Source organism: Neovison vison, chromosome X, assembly GCF_020171115.1.
Source record: "Neovison vison isolate M4711 chromosome X, ASM_NN_V1, whole genome shotgun sequence".
NCBI classification, from domain to species: Eukaryota; Metazoa; Chordata; class Mammalia; order Carnivora; family Mustelidae; genus Neogale; species Neogale vison.
In genome coordinates, this window is record NC_058105.1 from 47,569,320 (window position 1) to 47,595,239 (window position 25,920).

Below are 25,920 nucleotides of genomic sequence, written 5' to 3' on the forward strand. Positions count from 1 at the left end.
TGTGGCAACTCCTACCTGCTCTCTGCTCACCTCTTAAAAAGGATCTGTTGGGCAGATCCCTGCCTTTGCCTTAGGTCATGATTCTGGGGTCTTGGGATGGAGCCCCTCATCAGGCTCCCCGCTCAGTGGGGAGCCTGCTTCTCCCTCTCCCTCTGCTGCTCCCTGCTGCTTATGTTCTCTCTCTCTTTCTCTCTCTCTCATATTTCTTTTTTAAGGATCTGAGTAGGGCGACTGAGTGGCTTAGTCATTAAGCATCTGCCTTCGGCTCAGGTCATGATCCCAGGGTTGCTGGGATCGAGCCCCACATTGGGCTCCCTGCTCAGCAGGAAGCTTGCTTCTCCCTCTCCCACTCACCCTGCTTGCGTTCCCTCTCTCCTTGTCTCTTTCTCTGTCAAATAAATAAATAAAAATCTTTTTTTTTTTTAAAAAAGAATCTGAATAATACATGAAGCTGAATCTTTTTTTTTTTTCTTCTCCACTAGTTCTACAGAGGATTGGAGTGATGGTTTACAGGTTGCCTAGATCATGAGCTGAGGGCATCCCTGAGGAAGGGACAGCCCTGGCTGCCTTTTGCTGGGGTACTGGAGGCTCAGTAAGAAGAAATTTTCGCCTTTGAGTGAGCTGGAGGGGCCAGGACCAAACATTCTGCTCTGGCCTGATCCATCTTCCTCAGCGGCCTCCCATGGCCACATTTTCCTTATTTTTACATGAAGCAATGGTTAACATCACATTTGTAAGCCAATCCCCTAAAAGAGCAAAGGACAAGCTCAAGATCTTGAAGCTCCCACCCAGCGCCTCCAATGATACAGCTCACCTGTAGGGGAAAATCCCCCTACACTTGCTTACTTACATGTCCTGCTTATCTGTTGTGATTGTGCTGCCCTCTGCTGTCACCTCCGGGTAGAGGAACCATTTCAAACACAGCCAGTTGGTGTATGAATTGAGAATTTACTTATCTTGGAAGACTTTGGAGAGTAGCGCAGGGGACCAGATTGCGAAAAGAAGACTTTCACCCCCAGCCCATTGCCCAGGACCTGTCCTCAGTCCCTGCCTAGCTTCGTATGCTCCTCCAGTGCTACTTAAAGCAGAGACTTGCTTAGGGAAACTATTACACAGCCCCACAAAGGGCCCTGGGAATGTCCCAGAATTGGTGAATCTCACCCACCTCAGAGTCCTATACCTAGAACCGTGGGGAACCATCTCTGCCTTTTATCAGGACCCAGTTTTGGCCAACTAGGAGAGTTTTCTCTTGACCTCCATCTGTGCCCTGGCTCAAGTTCACTCGCACATGTCCCTTTGCTCCTGGCGCTGGATCAGCTCCTTGTTGCTCAGTAGGTAGTCATCAATGAATGTGAAGATTTCTTCGGGGGTGACAGGTTCCATGTAGCGTTCCCGGTCAATTCCCTGCTTGTCAATCAATACCATGTTGAAGTAGGAGGGAGTGAGGCGCTGAAATTGCCTAGAGAGAGGAGTCCACAAGGTGTAAGTAAGACCTTGTCTGGGCTTCATCCCACCATGCTCTACCCATGGACTAATCCATTCTCTACCTGATCTCTTGTCCCCACCCTGTCTCCTACCTCAAGCTCCTTTGTTTTTTCTCTGTTCCGACCCTAGTCTTGCTGTTCCTTTGCATCTAACTCTGCTACACCACCCCTTCCTTACCCCAGATGGAGCAACTGTCAGGCTATGCTTCCCTCATAGGCCCCTTTAAGCAGGACTATCACATATACTCTGTGAGCTGCACAGAATAACTCCAGGGAGCACCAGACATATGTACTATGATGCAACTAGAGTTTTCTAGAGTTGGGGTGGGCATAACTGGCACAACCATACATGGCAGCCCTGATATTGGTTAATATTACCTGGTCAGCTCTTCTATTTGGAGATGCAAGTTTGCAGTCTCCTTCCTCTGTGTGTTTCCCAGGCTCTCCCCTACCTGGGACTGAATCTTTCTGTCCACACTGCAATAGCCTGAGAGGCATGTATCATTTATAGAGAACAGCAAGCAATGATAGCTTTATTGGCCTGAGTGTACATGCAGGCATTGGAGGGGTGATAATGAATAGATGATGAGAAAAGTCCACTTCTACCACTTGTCCCCAATAGTCTTCTCTTCGCCCAGGGTCCAGAGATGTGTGATTCAGATTTTAGTGCCTAAAAAGATGCCTTTTGCTCCTTTCAAGACTGAAGACAAAGAGATGAGGCCATGAGACAACAGAATCAGAGGATTCTCTGAGTCATGTTTGGGTCTGTATCTCAGCCCTGGCTATGATTCAGAGTCACCTGGGGTGCCTTATGAAAGCACCGTTCTGGGTCACCTGGGTGGCTCAGTCATTAATGTCTGCCTTCCGCTCGGGTCATGATCCCAGGGTGCTGGGATTGAGCCCTACGTCAGGCTCCTTGCTTGGCGGGAAGCCTGCTTCTCCCTCTCTCTCTGCCTGCTGCTCCCCCTGCTTGTGTTCACTCTTTTGCTGTCTCTCTGTGTCGAATAAATAGCGTCTTTTTTAAAAAAAATTAAGTAATAAATAAAAGCACAGTCCTGAGGTAGTTTGGAGTGGAGCCTGGTCATCAGTGTTTTACACTCTCCCCTCTGCCCATTTGATTTTGATATTCTACCAGATATTCTCTGTTTTTATCTATCGCATCCAAAGAGTTCAAACACAAGGCATGCCTCAAGAGGGTAGTGTCTGTTGCTTCTCCCCCAACCCTCCCATTGCCAGTGTCCTGCCCAGGGTTTCTGTCCCTTCCCCTTTCCCTGTGGCCTCCAGCCTGGACCTGAGCTCCTCGATGATGTTGGCTGACAGCTGTTGCTCCCGGATGCGCCCCACCTCCTGAGGTGGCCGCCCCACCAGTTCAATGATGGTCACATGGCGCTGGTCCAGTCCACAGGTGGATTGCTAGGAGAGAAGCGAAGGTTTGATGGAATAGGTCCTTAGACTCAAACCCAAGGCTACTTAGCTGATTCTTCCTAGGACCACCCTGAGACAGTGTAGGAAAGGAGGGGCTTCTCCCCCAACCATCATCCCATGGGGTTCAACTGTCTCTTTCCTCTATCATTCCCAATGCATTTGCCCTAACAGTATTTCTTTTGTCCCAGTGAAATGTACCAAACCTGTCACACCATGCAGTGTAGAAAAGCTAAATGTAATTGATACATTGCAGGAACATAATCTTTCCTTGTTGAGTACTGCACTGGCTTTCCCCAACCAACATGGGCTCTTAACAGATGGCTGTGGTGATGTGATTATAATGGCTATTGTTTATTGAACACAAATACCCAATGCTTTGCAGGAATCAGTGAATCCTTACAACACCCCTAACGAGGTGGTATCATTCCTGTTCTGTAGGGGACACAGTAACTTGCCCAAATTTGCACAACAGTAAGATGCTGAGCCAAGACTCAAACTGAGGGCTGATACTGCCTGCCCAAGTGTATGCTCCTTACCACTAGGCTACATAGCCATGGCCTTCTCTCAGTCTCCAACAGTTCTCCGAAGTAGGGCTGGTGCTCTTTTCATTACCTTTTGTTGCCTTCCTCACACTGGGCAGGACACCCTATAACCCTATCCTGGCTCTTTGTCTTGCAGGGTCACCTTTGAGTCAGTTACCCAGAGCAAGGTTTTAAACAACAGTGAACACTCTGGGGCACCCAACCCCTTATTTAATCTTTGGGCTACTCCTCTAGTCTTGAACCTCAGAATCACTGTCCTTACTGGCTGCTTCCTGTTCCTGCTCTTGCTTTCTGTTCAAGCTGAGGTGTTGTCTTTGTCTGCCCTTTTGGTGGGGGGTGGGGAGAGATTGCTAGAGGCGTTAGGTTGGTTTTGGTATGGACACCCAGGATCATCCCTTTGATAGAGCTGCTGCCATCATGAGTCTCTGAATATTGACTTAACAACTTCTAAGATTTAACCTTTAGAAATCCCCCCCTAAACAGCATCTTCTCTTACCTGGGTGTCTAGACCCTTGTAGCTCCTCAGAGCTGTTTCTCTTGGTCCCAGCCCCTGAGAGCTGTTTCTCTTGGGTCTCTTGGTCCCATTAGTACTCCATGAATTCTCTTCAAGAACCTTTTTATAAGACCCAATGAGCATATCTATTGTGTCTTATCTACCTCTCCCTCCTGCACAAATGGCTTTGGCTAGGTAACGCTTAGTAATGGAGTGGGGCTTAGGGGGTAAGTAAAGGAGCTAAGCCCTAATTAGGAGGTGGGTCTCACCTGCAGCATTGAGATCTGCATTTTATAATATCGGTTGGAAGGATCAGGAGCTGAGATGATGAGGAGTCGCTGTTTCTCATAGAACTGATCCAGAAGGCCAGCAGCAGAGTTGACATTGACATTAATCTTCATAGCTAGGGCAAGAGCATATGGTCAGTTCAGAGTACAGCCTTTCCTTCATTCCAGCACAGGTAACAACACCTTGAGGAGTTGCAGTCTTTCAAGTTAACTCTTTTTGGTTGTTTCTGCCTTTCCTCCTCCAAAGTAGCCCTGATCAGTATGTCCACCCTGCTCACCCCTCTGCTTTCACTCACGGGCACAGATGGGTGGTGATCCTGACCACTGGCGGCTGGACTGGCAGACCCGGGAGGGGGTTCCTTGGCGTTCATAACCTCCATCACAGTGATATTCACAGGTGGCACCATAGTTGTCCCCTGCCGAGGTGCAGGTGAGGTAGCCATGCTGTGGTGGTTTTAGAGTTGGGCAGCGTCTCACTGTCAGGGAGGGGTTCACGTTAGGGACTATGGTATATCTTTTAGGAACAAAAGGTTAAGAGGGTACCCATGCTGTGTTTTCTAGATCAGGAGACTGAGGAGGATCAGAATGAATAGCTTCTCTGTGTTTTCAGTGGCCAAGGGTGGGGCCAGAATTTCCCTCCTAAGGAATTAAAGCTGAAATGCACACAAAGGTGTTCATAAAATCTGGAGGTGCAAGGGCGTATACACACTATCATAAAAAAGAATATCCATCTGTAAAAACAAAAAGTTTGTTTTCAGACCCTATAGACACCCTGCACAAAGATGACCATCTTATGTAATTAATTTTTAATATCAATAATAAATTGGAAAAGACTTGAATATCCATTAGTGGTAGAAGTGTTAAGCAAGTCAAAATATATTCTTAGAAGTAGGTTAATAGGGGCACCTGAGTGGCTCAGTTGGTTAAGCATCTGCCTTCAGCTCAGGTCGTGATCCCAGAGTCCTGGGATCGAGCCCCGCATCTGGCTGCCTGCTTGGCAGGGAGTCTGCTTCTCCTTTGGCCTGCTGCTCCCCGTGCTTGTGCTTTCTGTCTCTCTCACTCTCGTTATATCTCAAATAAATAAGTAAAATCTTTTTAAAAAAAGTAGGTTAATATGTTCTCATTAAAAATATTTCTGAAGAATTTTTAAAAAGCATGAGAAAACTACCTGTGTTGTAATGAAAGTGAAAAAGGGGATCTAAGATTGGTTGTACAGTATGAGCTCAACTATCTATTTTTTTAAGTCTATGTAGATAAAAGACTGGGAGGAAAATCCCAAAAGATTAATAATAATTGCCTCTGGATGATGGGGCAATAGATACTTTCCCCCTTGTATATTTATTTCCAAAATATTCAATGATGAGCATGAATTATTTTTATAGCAAACAAACAAACAAACAAACAAAAAAACCCAAATCGAAACAATACAACACAACCCAAAGAGGAAGAATCAGGCTGCCATCACCAACCACCAATTTCAGCAGAGGTCAAAGACTGAGAATGAAGGCTCATTAGATTTGACGATTAGAAGACTAAGAAAAGAAATAAATACAGAGTAGCCTCATGAATTTTATCGAGATTTAGAATGAGACAGTCTTACGGGGCAATCAGGGTTTCTGAAGTGTGTATACACATGTAATGCAGCTTCCTGAATGAACCTGTATAAATGAACTTGTTTTTTTCCCTCTCCCAATATCAAAGAGTCATCTGTTTCAGTCACAGAGGGGAGAGAGTTTTGGTGGGCATGGAGAGGGTCAGGGTGGAGCAGGAATAATGAACAATGTAGAGATGGAAGACTTCTTTCTGACCTTGTACTTTCACAATGAACTTGCAGCTGGCTCGGTTATAGGCTCGATCGTAGGCAGTATATCGAATCACATGCTCTCCTTCGGGAAAGTGAGAGCCAGGCTCAGGGCCCCGAAGTGTCACCCTGCATGGGACCAGGTAAGAGAGCCATTGAGGAAGCAGACTCTTAGAACTGGGGTGTGGAGCACATCATCACGGTGGCATCAGCCTGTGAAGTGCAGTGTGGGCAGCCCAAGAAACCACTGGGAGGTGTAAGGGGAATCCGTTCCTCACCTGGTGATGGTACCATCAGCAGAATCTTTCACCAAGGGTGGGTCCCAATATACCCGAGCTGTCAGTTTCTCTGGCTCTGCCATCTTCTCCCGTGAGTGGGGACAACGGATCTTGGGGGGATCTAGGTCTACCAGGGTCAGAAATCAAGTGCTGACTCATGGGCCCCCTACCTTCCCTGGAGGGAACCCATAGAAGCAATACCTCCCCACTGGGTAGGTAAGAGACACACCGCGGTTCAAGACGCTCAGTGCAACTGGGAGAGGAAGCCCAGCACCAGGGAAAGTGACCGCTTTGTTGAGCTTGTGCCCAGCGTGCCACCCTCACAGCAAGCAGCAATGCCTCTGTGGTGAGAATTCCCCATCACCTGTGACTATAATGCCAGGGTGGCTCTTTGCCGCAGGACACATGGAAGCCACCACCATTTACCTACACATACGGGATCGCCTCCACTCCATCGCCCATCTTCCATGCAGATTCGGCTGCGATCACCTTCCAAGTGGTAGCCACTGGCACAGCTGTAGTCACAGCGGGAGTCAAGAAGCACCCCATTTGTGCAGGTATAAGTGCCACTAGTGATGAATGGCAGCACGTGGCATCTCATCTCTAAGGGAGAACCAAGTGGCAAGCTCAGTGGCCTGTGGGACTACCTGGAGGTGATGCCTGGGCATCTAGCACAGGCATAATCATATCAGAGGCAGCAGAAAGTATAAAAAACCCTACACCCCAAACTGTCCTTATATTCTTGTGCACAGCTGCTTTTAATTTTCATATCATAAAACACAGCAATACTCTTGGAGGTCGGGGGTACCTTGAAGAAGTGAATTACTTGTTAAAGTGCATGGACTTCAGAATCCACCCAAGTTTGGATCCCAGCTCCACCTCTTACTAGCTCTGTGACTCGAGCAAATTACCTCATCTCTCTCTGTGCCTCAGTGCTTTCACCAGTAAAATACGGATATTCCACAGGATTGTTGTGCAGGTTAAAAGAGACAATGCATACAAACCTCTGGACTCATTTAAGTCCTCAGTAGCTGTTTTCCGAACTAGTTCCTCAAATCCTAGATGCTCTTTAGCAAATGCAAAGCTCCCCTTTGAGTATAATTTTGCGGTTACAACAGCACCCCTCAGCTGAGGCTCACTTTTTTAAAAAATATTTTATTTATTTGACAGAGATCACAAGTAGGCAGAGAGGCAGGTAGAGAAGGGGGGAGGAGCAGGCTCACCACTGAGCAGAGATGAGGCTCACTTTCATGTGAAAGCAGGTTCATCTTACATCTGGGTGAAAATACAGGTCACGCCAGTGCCTGGAGGGCCAGACTTGGTGGTATTTGATTAAAGAGGAGTCCTTGGGCTTTAGACACTACGTGTGCTAAAAGTGTAGACTGACTCTGAATTGCTTGTGAGCCTGACTATGAGTTTGCCTAAGTCTAGTTTGAGATACCTGATACTTGAGAGAAGTAGGCAAGTTACACTTTAGGTTATCTAAGTTCTAGCTCTGCATATGTTTGGTTATTGGAGCTTTGAATAAAAATTCTATGTAATCTATGTTCGTTTGGCTTCTTGGCCAAAGAAGAATTGAAGATGAGTGCCTTTTATGTTTTCTAATAACCTGTATTTAAAGACCTATGGAAGAATGACTTTCTTGAAATCAGGGCAAAGGACAAAGGTTTGTCTTTTCAGATAAATTTGTATTCCTAGTATTATATGACAGTGAAAATGACCCAAGGTGTGTGCCCTTTTCTCTCTAATGGGGAAGGACAAAGCCAGATTCAGGGTTCAAACATAGTAATTAACTCATTCCAAGCACCTAGAAACACGGGTGTCGCCATTCTTTTAACTAATTTTATGTTCATTTATAGGCATATCGTTTTAATTTTGTAAGCCCAACTCAAGTTCATTTTGGAAATGAATGGGTATGCGTCCAAAGCCAAATTACTTACAATCACCTAAAGGTGTGTGGCGGCTTCTTTCTTTCTGGCTATCAGGCCTCCCCATTTCTCCACAGCATCTTTTCTGACCAATGCCATCTCTCTCTAAATGCTCACTGCCATACATCCACTTACACTGCATTCATGCGCACACATTTGTGTTTCTACCGCATTCATTGATAAGCAGTCTGGGAGTAACCAAGGAACTGAGCAAGCTCTTGAAGAGACCAATGCAGGGTCCTCCACCCATGATGGTTCTACAAATGGTATTCAGCGATGGACATACGGATAGACAAAGTTCAGCGGCTAAACGTGGGTACATTGTGGAGCTTGAATAACAGGTAGGGATTTGGGAGCTGAGGGGGACATGATTTAGACTGTGTGTATTAGTATTTCCACATTCTAGCCTTAGGGATTCTTCTTGACTTTCAGAAGAAAATGAAGAATAGCTGATGTCTCATACCTTCACTGCCAAGGCCCTCTAAGGCCTTAGGGCAGAAAGTGTAACAGTTCACCTCGAGTGAGAAAGAGTCCGAGACCACACACATCCTTGAGAGCTCCAGAGAAAGGCCCAGGTTTACTCTAGGCCCTAGTCCTAAACCTTATATGTACTCCTGGACCCTCTGAGTCAGAAGGGCTTGTTGTTACTTAACTGTCCATATTGCTTGGGCAATAACCACAGGGAGAGAAAATGAACTAGAATGTTAAGATGGGGAAAGGGCCTGCAGGGCACCTGTGGAAAATTCTGTTTGCATTCTACAGAGAGCATAGTGACATTTCCAAGAACATATACCCTCAAGTGGCTGACTGGCTGGCTGGCCTCCCCCACATACACATGTCTGTACGTGCACACACAGCACTTACGCCTGCAGTAGGCAGTTCCAGACCAACGGCGGCTTGGCAGGCATTGCACCGACCTTCGTCCGATCAGTCGAAAGCCCCGGTCGCAGGAGAGCTCACAACGAGTTCCCAGGCTGCTGTGATAATTTCCTCCCCTTGGAGAGTAGCATGTGGCTTCTCCATCCTGGATATTCAATGTATAACACCACCGGGGGACTGTAGCAATAGAAAAAAAGTAAGACCGAGGTCCAGTCATCAAGGCAGTATGGTATTGGTGAAAAGACAGACACATTGATCAGTGGAACAGGATAGAGAGCCAGGAAATAGATCCACATAGGTCTGTTTGTCAAAATGATTTTTGACAAAGGCGCAAAAGCAACTCAATGGAGGAAAGCCAGCCTTTTGGACAAATGGCGCTGGAGTAATTAAACTTCTATAGGCAAACAAAATGAAACAAAACTTCGGCCTAAGTCTTATAACTTATACAAAAGTTAACTCAAAGTGGATCATGGACTTAATTGTAAAAAATAAAATTATAAAACTTTGAGAAATAAAACATAGGAGAAAATGTCTGGAATCTAGAACTAGGCAAAGACATCTTAGACATGACACCAAGAACTCAATTCATAGAAGAAAAATCTACAAAATTAAACCTTGTCAAAACTAAAAACTTGTGTTCCGTCAAAAGCACTGTAATAGACAGGAAAAAACACAAACTGGGAGAAAATATTTGCATTATTTGAAATAGCCGACATAGGACTAGTAGCTAGATTATAAAAAGAACTCTCAAAACTCAACAGTAAAAAATCCAGTTAGAACAAGGGTAGAAAACATGAACAGACATGTCACTGAAGAGGATATACTGATAAGCAAATAAGTACATGAAAAGATGTACAGCATCATTAGTCCGTAGAGAAATGCAAATTAAAACCACCACAAGACACCATTATACACCCATTAGGATGTCTAAATTTAAAAAAAAAATACATCAAGTGTCGGTGGAGATGGAGAGAAACTGGAACTCTCACACGCTGCAAGGGCAAATACAAAATGATACTGCGACTTTGGAAAATATTTTGGTATTTTCTTATAAAGATGAATACACACTTGCTGTGCACCTCTACAAGTCCACGTTATGTATTTAGTCAGGTGAAATGAAAACCCGAGGGGGCGCCTGGGTGGCTCAGTGGGTTAAAGCCTCTGCCTTTGGCTCAGGTCATGATCCCGGGGTCCTGGAATCAAGCCCCACATCGGGCTCTCTGCTCAGTGGAGAGCCTGCTTCTCCCTCTCCTTCTGCTGCTCCCCCTGCATGTGCTCTTTCTCTCTCACTCTCACTCAAATAAATAAATAAAATCTTAAAAAAAAAACCCGTGTTCATACAAAACGCTGTTTTCAAATGTTTAAAATATCTCGGTTCATACTTAACAAAAGCTGGAAACAACTCAGATGTCTTGTGGCTGAAGGGTTAAACTGACTGGTTTATCTGTAAAAGAAGGAAGGTCTGACGCACAGGACTACAACGATGACTTGCCAAGGCAGGTTGCGAAGCAAAAGAAGCCAGGTTCAAAAGTCTGCATACAAAAAAAAAAAGTCTGCGTACCGTAAGATTCCATTTATATGACATTCTGGCTTAGGCAAAAATACAGGGACAGATCAGTGGTTGCCAGAGATCAGGAGAGAAGGTTGGGGATAACTTCGAAGGGGTAGCGCTGGGCAAGTTTTTGAGCTGATGGAACCATGGTGGTGGTTACCTGACTATATGCATTCTTTGAAATTCATAGAACTGTACCCCAAAAAGAATGAATTTTACAGTATGTAAATTTAAAATGACTAAAAAAAAAAAACAAAACAAAACACAAATATATAAACTAGAGAGAGGAAGGGAATGTGATACCAAAGAAGGCTGCTTAGGAATGAAAGTGAGATCCCAGTTCGGTACTGAGCACGAAAGATAAAAGAGCCCTTAAATTATAAAGACATTCAAAGATGCCTCATTGGTTACACAAAATAAATGACTCTTCAGTGGGTTCACATTTTTTAAAAGGTTTTATTTATTTATTTTGCCAGAGAGAAATAGAGAGAGTGGAGACAGAGAGCGAGCCCAAGCAGGAGAAGCAGCAGGCAGAGGGTGAAGCAGGCTCCATGCTGAGCAGGGATGGAACCTGATGCAGGACTCCATTCCAACATCCTGAGATCATGACCGGAGCCCAAGGCAGCTGCTTAAGCAACTGAGCCACCCTGGTGCCCCCAGTGGGTTCAGATTTTAAAGGAGCACATCTAAACAGGCAGACGGCCACATGCCTAGGGAGGCATACATTAGGATTACACAGATCTTTTAGCCTGGGATTGGGAAGGCTAAAGCCCCGGAAGAGCTCATTTGGTTCCCGAATCCTGGGACAAAAAAAGAGGGGAGGGGCTTTAAACAAAAGCACATCGGGAGCTAAAGGAACAGAGACAGGCCAGGAACATCTGCCTGAGAGCAGCTGGTGAATGAAGACAGATGACAGTGTGGAAAAACTATCCTCTAAACAACAACACGCTTGTGGCTTCCAGTGCTAGTTTTGAGCCCAGGCCTGCGATACACGACTGCCATCTGGGGACCCCGTCTCCAAATTACAGCAAGTCTCTTCAGCACTATAACTCCAGAGCTGTTGATTATGTCACCACACAACTACTCCACATGGGAGGCCGGGACCCCAACAATCACTCCTGTTCTCTTGCTCGCCTGTATTCTGCCAAGAAAAATACACATCAGATTGCAATGAATAGAACCAGCAAGCTCAATAAAGGGAACTACAAAGTTCAGGATAAACGCTGAGATAGTAAAAGAGGGCCTCCTTATTGCAAGTAAGTTCACATTTGCTGGCCCAGAGGATTCTTAGCATAAAGAAAACACATGGGAGGGCTGGAAAAGAGCAAAAACACTATCCTAATTTTGTTTTCACCCCAGTTTTATTAAGGGTGCAATCGACAAATAAAATGATATATATATTAAGGTATATGACATGCTGTTTTAATATACATATACATTGTGAAATGATCCCTGCAATCAAGTTGATGAACACATCCATAATTTCAGTTACCATTTTTTTTTTCATAGTGACCACCCTGAAGATGCAGTCTCCTAGCAAATTTCAAGTACACAACACAGTATTATGATTCACTATGGTCACAGTGTTGTACATTAGATGCCCTGAAGGAGGAAGGCAACCTCTGGGAACCATAGCCTGGTGAGGCCAATGGTGCTGACAGCAGCGGGTTCTAGAATATTTAAACATAGGCTTCTGAGCAGTTAGAAAGAGAAGTGGTTATCTCCAGGTGCCCTGAAGAGCAAGTAATTCCAGACGGACCTCATTTCCTTTTTGGGTAGGGTCACCAGACTGGTAGAGCAAGGTAAAAGGTGGGCACACGACATGGAAGTGAGGCACGTGACAGTGCCTTTCAGGCTGCTGATGTGGATTAAATGTAAGACATACGTATAGGAGACATGACAGTATGGTTGTGGAAATTTACAATCAGTTCGACAACTGTACCCAAAGAATGCTGATGGGAAACTAAAACTAAGGATGAGGCTAAAAATTGCATGGCAAAAATGTCTGGTAGGAAACGTGTTAGCCATTACTGAGTAGCTACCATGTGCTGGGCACAATGCTTTGCACATATATTTTTTTTATTTTCACATCCATCATTTCATACAATTTGCAACAGCCCTGTGAGTTAGATAGGTGTTCATCCCTGTTTTGCAGATGGGGAAGTAACTTGTCTGGAGTCCCTCGGCAAGTATCAGGCAGAGCTGGGATTCGAACCCAAGCTTTGTCTGGCTCTAAAGCCTATCTTTTTTTTTTTCTAATCACAATATCTGCCGCTACAGTGCATTAGGCTGCTATTTGGAAGTATAAATTTATGTTTTTGAATAGGTAATATAGTCACATGATTTGAAACACAAAAGTATAAAAACTTACATAGTGAAAAGTCTCCCTCCCAACCCTGCTCCCAAGTCTACTCCCACTTATTCCCCCCATAAAAAACCACTGTTGTTTCTTTATGCATATAAAGCATATATTGTTCTAGATTCTTCTTACCCCCCCTTAAATTTTTGGGAAAAAAAGTTATTTATTTGAGAGAGTGAGCGAGCGAGGGCATGAGCAGGAGTAGGGGCAGAAGGAGAGGGAGAAACAGACTCTCCGCTGAGCAGGGAGCCCAAGGGAGAGCTCAGTCCCAGGACTCTGGGATCATGAACTGAGCTGAAGGCAGACGCTTAACCGACTGAGCCGCCCAGGAGTCCCTACCCCCTTCCTTTTAACACACAGAGTAGTGCGTTATGCTACTGTTCCCACCAATGTTTTTAAAAATAAACTTAACAATGTGTTTCAGAGACCTTTCCATGTCACTACATAGCATGCATACAATTTATTTAAATGAAATAACACTTATAAAATACACAGCACAACAACTGGCACACAATATGTGTTGGTCCAGGGTGAAATTGCTGGCAGGTAGAGGAGCTGGGACTTGAAACTCAGACCCATGTCCTCTTCTCTGTGCAGCTGTCTGCCTATCTCTTTGTGGGGATTAGAAGAAAACAAAGTGCTGACAACAAAGGTGAAAAGGCCTCATCTGTGATTATCTTGAGATTACCCAGGCAGAGTTACCACTTTGTCTAGGGCTGAAGCAATATGCTGGAAAAGCGGTGCCCCCGGAGAATGGGCAGTATACTTCAGACAAGGGTTTCTGACTCCACGCAAAGAGGCGGGATAAGGGAATGAAAGAAAGTTCAGGATTAGCCAAAATGGCACCAAACTACATGGTCAGCTGGCTCTAAAATCATGATCTGGTTTTTACTAGTTAACGCTTCTCCTTTATGTAATCTTCTTCTTTTTTTTTTTTTTAAATGATGGGTTATGTTATGATGAAAGAGATGGAATGAGCGCAGTTTTGGAGTCTGACAGACCCACCTGGGTCACGATTCCCACTCTGCCACCTCTGAGCTCTGCTGCTCTCTAAATTTACCTTCTCTGAGCTAAGTTTCCTGTTCTGTAAAATAGGGATACTAAACGGGTTTCCTAGGGCTGTTCTAAGAACCATATGAAATTGCCTGTGTAAAATATATCTAGCCCTGGGAATATTTCCTAAATCAGTGTCTGGGTGTGAGCTGCCTGCTCATTTTGCTTCAAGCAACAAGACGTTGCTGCCAGACTTTTTTTTTTTTTTAACAGAAAGTCTCACTCACTACAATTGCAGAGTCAGTGTGAAAACGCAAAGACCTTACAAGCGAGGCTGGGATCTTGGGTTGTATTTTCCCAGCCACGCCCAAGCTGCTCAACAGTGATAACCTCACTCAGTTTTATGTCCTGAGATTAAGTTCCAGAAAAAGCCATGAGACACTTGACCCCAAGGCCAAAGGCCACCATGTCACTTACATTTTTCTAAGGAGCTTTATGACATTTAAAAATAACCAATGATGCAGGTTAATATTAATCTTAGGGCTGCCAGACCCCTGTTTGTTGCCCTTCCCTTTCAACTTCTCCCATTTACAGTTTCCTACAATCTGGGTTCTGTTCCCAGGATGCCAACCAGTTAGCAAACATTTCTCGAGCACTACTTTTTACATAGATCTGCAGGGGTATCACACATGGCTTCTTTTGTTAACAGGTAATTATTTTGTTGAGGGTAACAAAAAAGCAAACCCAAGGGGCAGCACGTAATGAATGCCAAATGAGTGGTCCGCACAATAAATATTTATTTCAGAGGAAGTACTTAGTAGATACTCAGTAGATATTTATTGAATAAATGAGTGCAAGGAAATGAGGGAATGGATGAGGGAAAGCTCAGTGTGGGCTAAAGCCATCAGGGACCAGAGTAGAGTTCTCCTAATCTGGCTGAAGCATAGGTTTCATTTGGGGGAAAAGGGTAATGAATTCTCAGTCTGGGCAGCTAGACTGAGGCCAAATTCTGTTAGAAATAGTACCAGTGGGTACCACAAGCTAAGTGGATTAAGGGAAAAAAAAAGTGGTCACAGCGGGCCACTAGGTTTGGGGAAGGGAAAAGCATGAATCTGAGAATCCAGTTAGGAGGCAATTGTCATTATCTGTGTGTGAGGTATAAAAGTTTTAATCCCATGGAGTAATAAAGAAATGATAGTTCCTAGTGAATGGTGAGACGTGATGAGGAAAAGGGACTATTAAAAATGCCATTGATGGAGAAAGGGGAAACCTCTTACAGTGTTGGTGGGAATGCAAACTGGCACAGCCACTCTGGAAAACAGTATGGAGGTTCCTCAAAAAATTAAAAATAGAACTATCCTGTGATCCAGCAGGTGCATACTAGGTATTTGCCCAAAGGATATAAAAATACTAATTTAAAGGGACACATGTACCTTGATGTTTATAGCTGCATTATTTACAATAGCCCAATTATGGAAAGAGCCCAAATGTCCATCAGCTGACAAGTGGATAAAGAAATTGTGGTGTATATATACAATGGAATAGTATTCAGCCATCAAAAAAGAATGAAATCTTGCCGTTTGCAAAAATGTGGGTGGAGCTAGAGTGTATTATGCTACAAGAAATAACTCATTCAGAGAAAGACAAATACCACATGATTGCACTCATATGTGGAATTTAAGAAATGAAACAAACAATTTTTGGGGGGAAAAGAAAGAGGCACAACAAAAAAAGACTCTTAACTATAGAGAACAAAATGAGAGTTGCCAGAGAGGAGGTGGGAGGGAGGGGGGGTTCAGTTAAATGGGTGATGGGTGGTATGAGGGGCACTTGCTGTGGGACACCTGGATGGTATAGTCAGTTAAGTGTCCGACTCTTGGTTTCAGCTCAGGTCATCATCTCACGGTTGAGGGATCTAGCCCCTCATCCGGTTCCGTGCTCACTATGGAGTCTGCTTGAGATTCTCTGTCCCTCTCCCTCTGTCCTTTCCACTTGCATACATGCTCTCTTTAAAATAATAAATAAATTTTTAAAAAGAAAAAAAAAGGTGTGATGAGCACTGAGTGTTGTATATTAGTGAGGAGTCACTGAATTCTACTCCTGGATCTGATATTACACAATTAAATAACTGGAATTTATTTTATTTTATTTTTTTTTTTTTTGAGAGAGAGAGAGAGCATGAGTCGGGGGCGGGTAGGGGCAGAGTGACAGGGAGAGAGAAAATCTTAAGCATGCTCCATGCCCAGTGTGGAGCCCAATGTGGGGCTTAAACTCATGACCCTGAGATCATGACCTGAGCTGAAATCAAGAGTTGGATGCTTAGAGGCGCCTAGATGGCTCAGTCAGTCAAACATCTGCCTTCGGCTCAGGTTATGATCCCAGGGTCCTGGGATGGAGTTCTGCATTGGGCTTCCTGCTCAGTGGAGAGGCTGCTTCTCCCTCTTCCTCTGCCTGCTGCTCTGCCTACTTGTGCTATCTCTCCATCAAATAAATAAATAAAATCTTTAAAGAAATTAAAAAAAATAAAAAGAGGGGCACCTGGGTGGCTCAGTGGGTTAAGCCGCTGCCTTCAGCTCAGGTCATGATCTCAGGGTCCTGGGATCGAGTCCCACATTGGGCTCTCTGCTCGGCAGGGAGCCTGCTTCTCTCTCTCTCTCTCTCTCTCTGCCTGCCTCTCTGTCTACTTGTGATCTCTCTTTGTCAAATAAATAAGTAAAATCTTAAAAAAAAATAAAAAGAGAGGCTTAACTGACTGAGCTACCCAGACACCCCAACTAACTGGAATTTAAATAAAAACTTGAAACAAACAAAAATGCCATTGAGTCTTTTTTTTTTTTTAGAACAATGGCATTATTATCCAAAGCAGGAAGGTCAGTGGTTGAGCCTTTTTCAGGGAAGATGAAAGAATTTAGTTTTAGATAACTTTAGATGGAAGTTTCCAGTAGCTGTTAAAGATCTTATCTGGGAACTCAGGAGACATGTCAGGGTTGTATAAAGTTCAGATCCATGCCTCATTGTCTCTTGTCACCTCTAGAGAGCCTATCTCCTTTCTTGGCTTGAGCTATGACCAGAAGAGTGAAATGGCATGGAGCCCAAGTATGTGGAGGTGGGGGATGGTAAGAAGAGAGGGTTTTGCTCATTGCTGCCAAGAGACTAGTGAGATTGAAGTTTCAGAAAGGGCCATATGATCTAGGCATTGGAAAGAATTGTGATCTTCAAGGAATGTTGTTTCTGCATGGTATTTGTGGGTGAGTGGGAAACAGACCTCACAGAGTTTAGGAGTTAGTGGAAGCAAAGACAACAAAGCAGTGGGTGTGGACCATTTGGCAGCAAGAAGATAGGCAGAAGGTAGCAAGAAAGAAGCATAGAGAAACCCAAAGCTCTGATCATTTCTTGAGAAACTAGCTCCAAGTAGTTTTCCTACCATTTACCTTCTTCTTGCCAAGTATAATGTTTGAAATACACTGTTTTTCTCTGCAATATTTGACACAGTAGATACCTCATTCTTTTCCCTTTCCTTAAAATTCTCTTCTCATGTGGCTTCTGTAATATGATAACTACTACCTGGATCTCCTTCTACAGGGCTGACTTCTAACTATCTCTTTTTCCCTTGTTGGCTTCTCTTCTCCTACTCACATCTGTAAATGTCCTCTGAGGCTCTGACTTTTGGCCCTCTGGTCTCACAGACAGCTCATCCATCTAAGCTCCATCTTCCTACTTCCCACTGCTTATAGGGTACCTTCCCCAAACTAATTTTCCTTTCTAACTATGTCTTTCTGAGAGGGGTCTTACAGTTCTCCCAGGTATTCAGAAGAGATGCTTTCAGGTATCTGTTTGTTTCTTAGCCTCTTGGTACATCACATCTGAATCAAATCTTGTCATATCTTTCTTTGAAACATCTCTGGGGTTCATCCTTACTCTCCATTTCTTAGCCACTACCCTCAATCATCTCTGACCGATGTTACAATTACTGATTCATGTAATGAAGAGTCTCCCTGACCCAGGATCTCCCCTTCTTGAACCCCTACTTCTGTAACAATAACAAGGTTGATATTTTGAAATTATCATTGCCATGCCACCCCCTGTGCAAAGACATATGACAGCTCCTTATAACTCCAAGTACAACAGCTAAACTCTTCTGCCTGGCTTGCAAAGCATAGAAACAAAGAATCTTAGAAATGGAAGAGATACTAGATATTACCTGGTCTAACTTGCTGTCTAATGTAGGAGTACCTCCCTATTCAGCATTCTTCACAGATCGTTCTCTTGCCTGACCTAAGAGAGTTCCTTAGATCATGGAGCCTTTCCTAATTTTGTCTTACTCTTTATACTCAACTTTATTTTCCCCTACTTCCTCCACATCCCATCTCCTCCAGTCAGAATGGTTTCTTCTTAGCTCCTTCCTCTGTTTTGTTCTTACCTCTCTATCTGTGGCCAACTGCTTCACTGAATGCCTTCCCCTCCTTTCTCCAGTTCTCAAAATTCACACACCATTCAAGGCCTAACCTAAACATCATCTTTCATGATTCTTCCCCTGACTTCTTTTTCTTAACTCTTATTGCATTTACTGCTGCCACATAGTTTCACACTTACTTGCCCTACATGTGCTAATTTTATTGCCCTCTCACCCATCCCCCACTCCCACCCAGCCCCCAGCAAAAGGTAAGCTCCTTGAGGAGGACAAAACCTTACCTTAGATGTTGTATCATCCACAAGCTTACCCTGCACAGGATTAGGCATACAGTAGGTATTCAGTCAATACTTAATGTTTAATAATAGATGGGTAACCTTAGTGCTAAAAAGTTAAGGTCATACAGCAAGTCAGTAACCAAGTTCATGATTGGAAATCACAGCCCCTGATTCCCTGAGCAGCAGTTTTGTTTGGTACATGTGAGCAAAGCTGGGTGAGGATGCTTCAGGGAGGGTCTAGGCCTGAGAAATAGGGAGGTTTACCTCGGTAGTCTAGGGCAGGGGCCCGTGGGACCTCTTCAGCATATACTTCATTGTAGCTTTCATCTGGGTAGTAGCCTGAACCTAGAAGGAGGAAGAAAATACCAAGATGACACACTAAAATCTTGCTCAAGTCCTTCCCAACCTTTCCCCCTATCCAACTTGGTCCCTTCCTGAGGACATGGCACTCCATGGGGGAGTCAGCAGCTGGATATTTAGTGGGGAAAATTTTGCCTTGTAAGGCAGCAGAACTATTGTACATAAATCTCAACATCCCAGGTGCATAGAAGGAGAGCTCATGTTCGGGGGGTGGGGAGTGACTTACTGGTAGCACAAGAAGCTTCCATTCAAAAGAAAAAAAATGAACTTCTTGACTATCCATCAGTCTCACCAGTGGAGACTATAACAGACCCATTTCCTTGATGCAACACACAGGGTTTTGGTGAGATACTGATGACCAAGCTCTGAAGATGGCCTGTTGTTCCAGGTAGGAGGAGAAAAATAATCTGAGTAAGAGTATTCCCACTAGTGACAGGCCTGCTCATATTCCTCAGAGAGAAACAATTCCTCAATCTCCCACTAGCCCATAGGGCACCACCTTTTTGCTATTTGGTTGTCATTGCCAGGGGTAGCATGACAAACAGAAGGAGGGTTCAAAATGCAAGAGGGAATGAGTGTAGATCCGTGTCTCCAGCAGTTTGTCCTAGTTTGGAGCAAAAAGAAAGCAGAGTCCTTTGGAGAAATGTCCTGTTCCTCTAATCAGCAGAAGCTTTAGCAGGGAGCTGCTGAACTAGGAGAACATTCCCAATCCAGCCCCATTCTGTTAAATGGCCCCAGTCCCTGGTGGAGGCAGGTCTGCGGCTGTCTGGGAGACTAAACAGTGTGTTCCACCAGACGGCAGGAAATCAGTCATGAATACAAACTAATTGGAATACAACTTAGTCCTTTCCAGAATGAAGTTTCCGGAAGCTTTCTTTTCAGCCTCTCTGAGCCCTTTCGTATGCCCAGGAATACAGCAGCCAGCCATGCCGGAGTCAGAAAGCAATTCCTCATTTCCAGGAGAGGGTATGCTTTCAGGATAGGGCTGGGTTTTAGTGCTGGAGTCCTTTGGCCCCTGTAAACACTCAGACCACAAGCTGGTCTGCCTCTAGAGGAGGAGGCATGGGGGGGGCGGGAGGGGTGCTGCGCGAAAGGGTGGAGCAGAGGGCTAGATGATGACGCTCCTCCATTTCCACAAGCCCAGACTGGGGGGTAGAGGGTGCTGGGAAACCATTCCAACCTGATGAACAAGGGAATGAATCAAACTGAAAGTTTGCCTTATGAAATCATGTCTTCATTGGTTTGCCCTCATTCCAGAGGAAAGAGTTCATTTTTTTTTCTTTCCCTTTATTATTATTTTTTTTTCTGTTTTCCCAGTTGGGTTTTTTTTCTTGGCTTTCCTTTGTTTCTCCTTAGGCCTCCTCTCCCTTGCTCTCTCTCTTCCCACATGGGAGGGTTCTTTGTGAGGCAATGAATCCTTGTCAGCTGTTTCAGTTTAGTATTAGCCTCAGAGCCTTACAGCTTCTGTAAACAGGAGACCAGATGTGTGGGATTCCCTAAAGGATTAGGCCCAGCACTCTTGTTCCCCAGTTCGCTTGTGAAGGAATGCCCAGCAGGGAGGAAGCCTCTGTTTACAGAAGAGCAAACAAGAGTGTTAGAAGCCTATGGCTTGAGAGCAGTAGCAGCAACAACAGCAGGAGCAACACCACTGCTCACATCACTGGGCACTTCCTTACCCAGAACATCCTTGTACTCTGTGTTCAGTTCATTACATATGTTATCGTATTATGTCACCCTAACATTTCAGTTACGTAGACACTCCTATTGTTCTCTGATATACAGATGAAGAAACAGGCTTGGAGAAGTTAAGGGAGCAGCCCAAGTTCTCCCAGCTAGGAAGGAGCAGAGTGGGCCTTCTGGCCAAGGCCAGGGTGGTTTGATTCCCTGATACCGAACTCAGATACTCCACTAAAGATGGCAGTAAGAGAACGCGTTGGACAATATCCAGCAGAGGAAAAAAAAAAAGCCCCAAAATCTTTCTTGCAATCTATCCTTTTTGCTCTGTGTGTGGGATCAAAGGCCACAAAGCCATTTGGATCATTCCAGAATTACAGGGGATGTGGGCAAGCTGGGGGGAAGATTCAGTCAGATAATTACAGTCTCCAGCAGGGTGCAGAGGTAGCTAGACCAGGGCCAACTTTGCATTGTGATGGGAATGGGCTTAGGCCCCCTTACCACTTGAAGCCTTGCCATTTCCCTCTCTTTGCCTTGTCTTGGGGTATTTTATTTTGCCAGTGTTAAGATATGGAGATGAAAGATAAGAAAATAGAGGGGCACACTCCCGACATTGTTCCATCTGCTTAACCCTTTTCAGCACTGGGGAAGAGAGGTTTGGGCAGTATTCCTCAGTTCCTTTCCATCAATCAGAGATTACTGTGTGGTCTTTTACTGGGTCCTTCCAAATTCCATAGTACTGTCAGAACCTCTAAGTACTGCCCTTCACAAAGGTATGGTGGGAAACGTAACTAATAGTTGGAAACTATTTTAAGATTCACACTGATGCTTGGCTTACAGCCACGAATATAGTCTTACTTCCTGAACTGCACAGATATGCCAATCCGCACTTTATAACCCACTATTCACTTCATTAATATTCTTAACCTTTCCCAACCCCTGCTGATTATTCCTGGATCCTTTTTCTGAATAACCCTGAATCCATACTTGGCTGCTTTCCTTGTGTCATTCCTATTGGAGGACGAAACTCTGGGTTTTAAATAAACAACATTGAATGAACATAGAGTGGTCAATAGATAGCTGTTGAATGAATGAATGAACAAATGAGTACAGCAAGCTTAGACAGCCGAGCTAGCAATGTAGGGGAGGATTATCAAAAAATTTCTGAATTTCTCTCATCATGAAGCCTCCTAAGAACAGAAGAAGGCCGAGTGAGTAGGTTTGTAGGGCTGTCAGAGACCTCACCAACCTGGGCTCCTCAGAAGGAGCCTCACGATTGTTTTGGAAAAGGAGAGTGCCCGCTTTGCAAACAGCCCTTTGAAAGTCTCAAATAAGTCTAAGTTTTTTGTTTGTTTGTTTGTTTTAAACTGCTCTGTCCCCAAGACTCCAATAGCTCAGGCTTCCACTCTGGAAAAGGTAAAGGCCCTTGTACTCCATGAGTTTTCCTACAGGTGTCCCAAATTGGGCTTCAACCCATCTAATCTCCACTCCCTAGTCCTTTGGTCTTTGGCTGGATTTCCGTCTTACATACTTGAACTGAAACTAGGGGGAGATTGGCGAGGACAGCTGCACGTATTATCTCCTGGAGACTTGGGGGGTCCTTTAACCCCAAACAGTGTGTACTCTGCCAAGGGCTTGACTTGAATTTCTTCATCTCAATGTCAGCCCTTGTGCTTCACCCCCTACAAAGCCCAGTTAAGCCAAAGAGGGGAAGAAGTTCGCATATTTGTTTAAAAGTTTGATGCAGCTGTTCCAGACAAACAGAGCTACTGCCAAAAGCCTCCACCAGGAGCTAAAGGCATGTGGAAAATTTCAGCTGCAGGGACTGTGGATGTGATTGAAGCAGTTTGTTATTTACTCATCTCTGGATATTTTCCTAACTCTGTTGGTTGGGTCTGACTCCTTCCCCCTACTCCTCCCAGCCCCCATGAGGGCAGACACTGTAGGCCACAGAATATTCTTAGCACTTGGAATGTCATTTGGGCCCCAACAAAAACCTCTGTCTGCCACCTCATTATCCTTCCTTCACTTCTCCCCCTCCCCCTTTCCGTCTCCTCACTGAGTCTGTTCTCTTCAGCTCCCTATATTTTTAGGGGCAAAGGATGACACATTCAGGAATCCAGGAAACTCTATACCTTCTGAAGTAAGGAATAAGCCAGTAGGGACCGGGGAATTACTGTTTAAGAGACTGTGATCTGTATTGTCATTAACACCTTTGACAGAAAGGGACTATAAAAATCTTGTCCTACGTGGATAGAACTAGAGGGTATCATGCTTAGCGAAATAAGTCAAGCGGAGAAAGACAACTATCATATGATCTCCCTGATAGGAGGAAGTGGAGATACAACATGGGGGGTAAAGGGGGTAGGAGAAGAATAAATGAAACAAGATGGGATTGGGAGGGAGACAAACCATAAGTGACTCTTAACCTCACAAAACAAACTGAGGGTTGCTGGGGGGAGGGGGGTTGGGAGAAGGGGGTTGGGGTTATGGACATTGGGGAGGGTATGTGCTTTGGTGAGTGCTATGAAGTGTGTAAACTGGTGATTCACATACCTGTACCCTGGGGGCTAAAAATATATGTTTATAAAAAATAAAAAATTAAAAAAAAATCTTGTCCTATAAGTGAGGTCTGGGGGAGAGAGAGGGAGGGAGAGACTGAGGTGGGGAGGGAAGGAGGGAGGGAGAAAGGAAGCTGAGTGCAGAAGCAGGTGAGATAATGGCCTCAAAAGCCATGTTGTCCAACCCTCTCATGTTTGTGCCAATGCAGCCTGTTTTCAAGTATCTCTTGTTTGCCTCAAAATCCTCCCTTGTTAGCCAGTTGCAGTGATTAACCTTCTTTGTTGTTGCAAACAATAATTCTTCATTTAATTTAAGTGTCTCTTATTGCAGTCTAACTCTCCCTTTTCCAAGACTTAGTCTAGGTCCTGCCTTCCTTGGAAGTAATGGGCAACAGGTACTAAAACTTACCTGCGTACCATGTTGAAGTCACTGCTGGAGTGAGGAAGAGCAGGAGAGATAGAGCTCCTCTTTGGGTTAGTTGACCAGCCATCTTTGAAAGGAGTTGGGATGAGGGGAGGTTAGGGAGATAAGAAATGGGTATATGTGGCCAGAAGTACCAAGGAAAAGGAAAATATCTTTCAGAAATCAGCCATCAGTGAACTTCCAAAAGTGAGAAGTAGCAGAAATGCAGAATCTGTGAGGAAGAAGAGAAAATTTTAAATTATTGAATGCTTGTTACATTGTCCCCCTTGTAAGGATCTTCCGTCTTGAACAATAACAAGACTCTATTTGTCATTTCTGACCCCTTTTCCTCCCAAGAGGGGGATGACATAAAACAATCAATTCTCAATTAATCCTAGTGAGATCAGATGCAAATGTTCCATTGTCCAAGTTATAAAGAGGGACATGGAGGAATCAAGATCAGGAAAGGGCCAACATAAAGTCATATAGAACCAAGAGGGAATCCTGTGATCGAAAAGCTACCAGTTGGTTTCATCCATTTAACTAGTATTTCCTAACCACTAATCTGGGAAAGCATTAGTTTGTATGGACTAAGAGCTTGAAATCTAGAGTTACACAGATCTGTGTATGTATTCAATTCTGGCCGTATTAGCTATGGGGTCTTGAAAACTTCCTTAACTTCTCTGAGCCTCAATTTCCTCATCTATAAAATGGGAATGATAATAGTATCTATCTTACAGAAGAGATTATTGCCTGGCACATAGGGAAGCAATAAATATATATTAGATATTATTATACCCAACTTTGTATTAGGACTAGAGGTTTCCTTTCTCTAGTCTCTCAAGTATTAACTATGGCCTGGCTTTTTTTTTTGGCTTTGGGTTTTGAGACTTAGTGGCTTTTGGCTTTCCAGTCCAGCCTAACCTTCTAGTTTTACTCTGCCGAGCCAGCAGGAAGTCAGTGAGGTTGGGAAGAACCTACTGAGGTACGTGAGGAGAGGGTGAGTAAGCTCCAGTTGCCCTCTCACTTCCTGTCCTGTCCTCACTCTAATTGGATGAGTTTTGTGGTTCCAGTAAGCGAATACTTCATATAAGACAGTATTAAGCTTGCTGCCTATTAGTATAAACTGGCCACTGAACTTCTCAGCAAGCACTCATTCGCCCACACGCTCTCAATGAAATGTCATGCTTAGGGGAGGAGTCAGTCCCAGAAAAGGAGAAACAAAAAGATGGCAGATTCTGGCCAGAGTCCTAAAGGGACAAGAGAAGTCCAAGAAAGGCAGAAATTTATTTTCCAATTCATTGCTGCTTGGCTTCAGATTTTGTCCAGAGACTGGCAAGGAAGCAGGATAGAAAAAAAAAATTGAGAACAAGCTAGGGAGGCAAGGAAAGTGGAAAGGTGCGGGAAGGAAGCTTGAAAAAGAAGAAAATTTTCCAGGGTTGAAGGCAAGAGATGAACGCAAAGAGAGGGAACAAAAGCATAAGAAAAGTGAGATGAAGGAGCGATTCAGGAAAATGAACAACTAGGTAAACTAATTACCAGCCCCTCTCACAGATGCATCCTCAATCCAGTTCCTTGGTTCTGGAGCAGGGGCTATCCTTTTGAGACCCACTGCTCTGCATCTGTGAAGGTTTCCCTGTCTTCCTCCTCCCTGGATCTGAGACTGAGACTGAAAACCTGACTCTAGGAGTCACGACCCCCACCCCCGCTGCTGTGGGCCGGGAAGGTAGTGGGGATTCCTATCTGCAGCCAGGTCATAGCTCAGATGGCAAGCAGCATATGATCCAGTTTCATAAAAGAACCCTCCCCCCACCAGCCATGTTGCTCATGTCCTGGGTCTCATTACCCCCCATAGTTGTGAAATGAGGTAGTATATAGTACGAAGGATTAAGCAGCAGATCTTACCTGTTTTATATGTTTTGTGCTCTCTTTCTTTCTCCTTCTTTTTCTCCTTCCTCTCTGCTCCTCACATCAGTCGGAAAAACTTCTATTTAACATTCCTAGAACGAGTGGCTCTTGGTCTGTCCAGGCCTCCGGGATTCTGTTAACACTGCCCAGATGTGAGGACATCCGCATCTGCCAAAAATTTCCTTAAAGCTATATTATCCCCAAAGCTATAAGCTATTCCTCCCTCGGAGAAGGGTTGTAGAGAGGTAGGGGAGAAAGAACGACAAAGATTAGAGGCACACAGTCCTTCTGCCACAAAACAGGG

General features: G+C 44.5%; 1 protein-coding gene across 2 annotated transcripts; it reads right to left on the reverse strand.

The window, feature by feature from the left end:
* Window positions 1-928: 928 nt before the first annotated feature.
* SRPX2 (sushi repeat containing protein X-linked 2) lies at window positions 929-25,920 on the reverse strand. 2 transcript variants are annotated; one of them, XM_044235395.1, is made up of 11 exons: window positions 25,614-25,920; window positions 23,715-23,940; window positions 18,975-19,055; window positions 9,103-9,294; window positions 6,737-6,913; window positions 6,311-6,437; window positions 6,040-6,161; window positions 4,528-4,707; window positions 4,214-4,347; window positions 2,776-2,897; window positions 929-1,459 (listed from the first exon to the last, which is right to left on the reverse strand). In XM_044235395.1, exons 2-11 carry the CDS (start codon window positions 23,794-23,796, stop codon window positions 1,279-1,281), a joined length of 1,398 nt encoding a protein of 465 aa, XP_044091330.1. In that variant the 5' UTR covers window positions 23,797-23,940; window positions 25,614-25,920; the 3' UTR covers window positions 929-1,278. The 2 variants fall into 2 exon arrangements, with proteins under 2 accessions (XP_044091330.1, XP_044091331.1); XM_044235396.1 differs by lacking the exon at window positions 25,614-25,920 and adding an exon at window positions 25,248-25,294.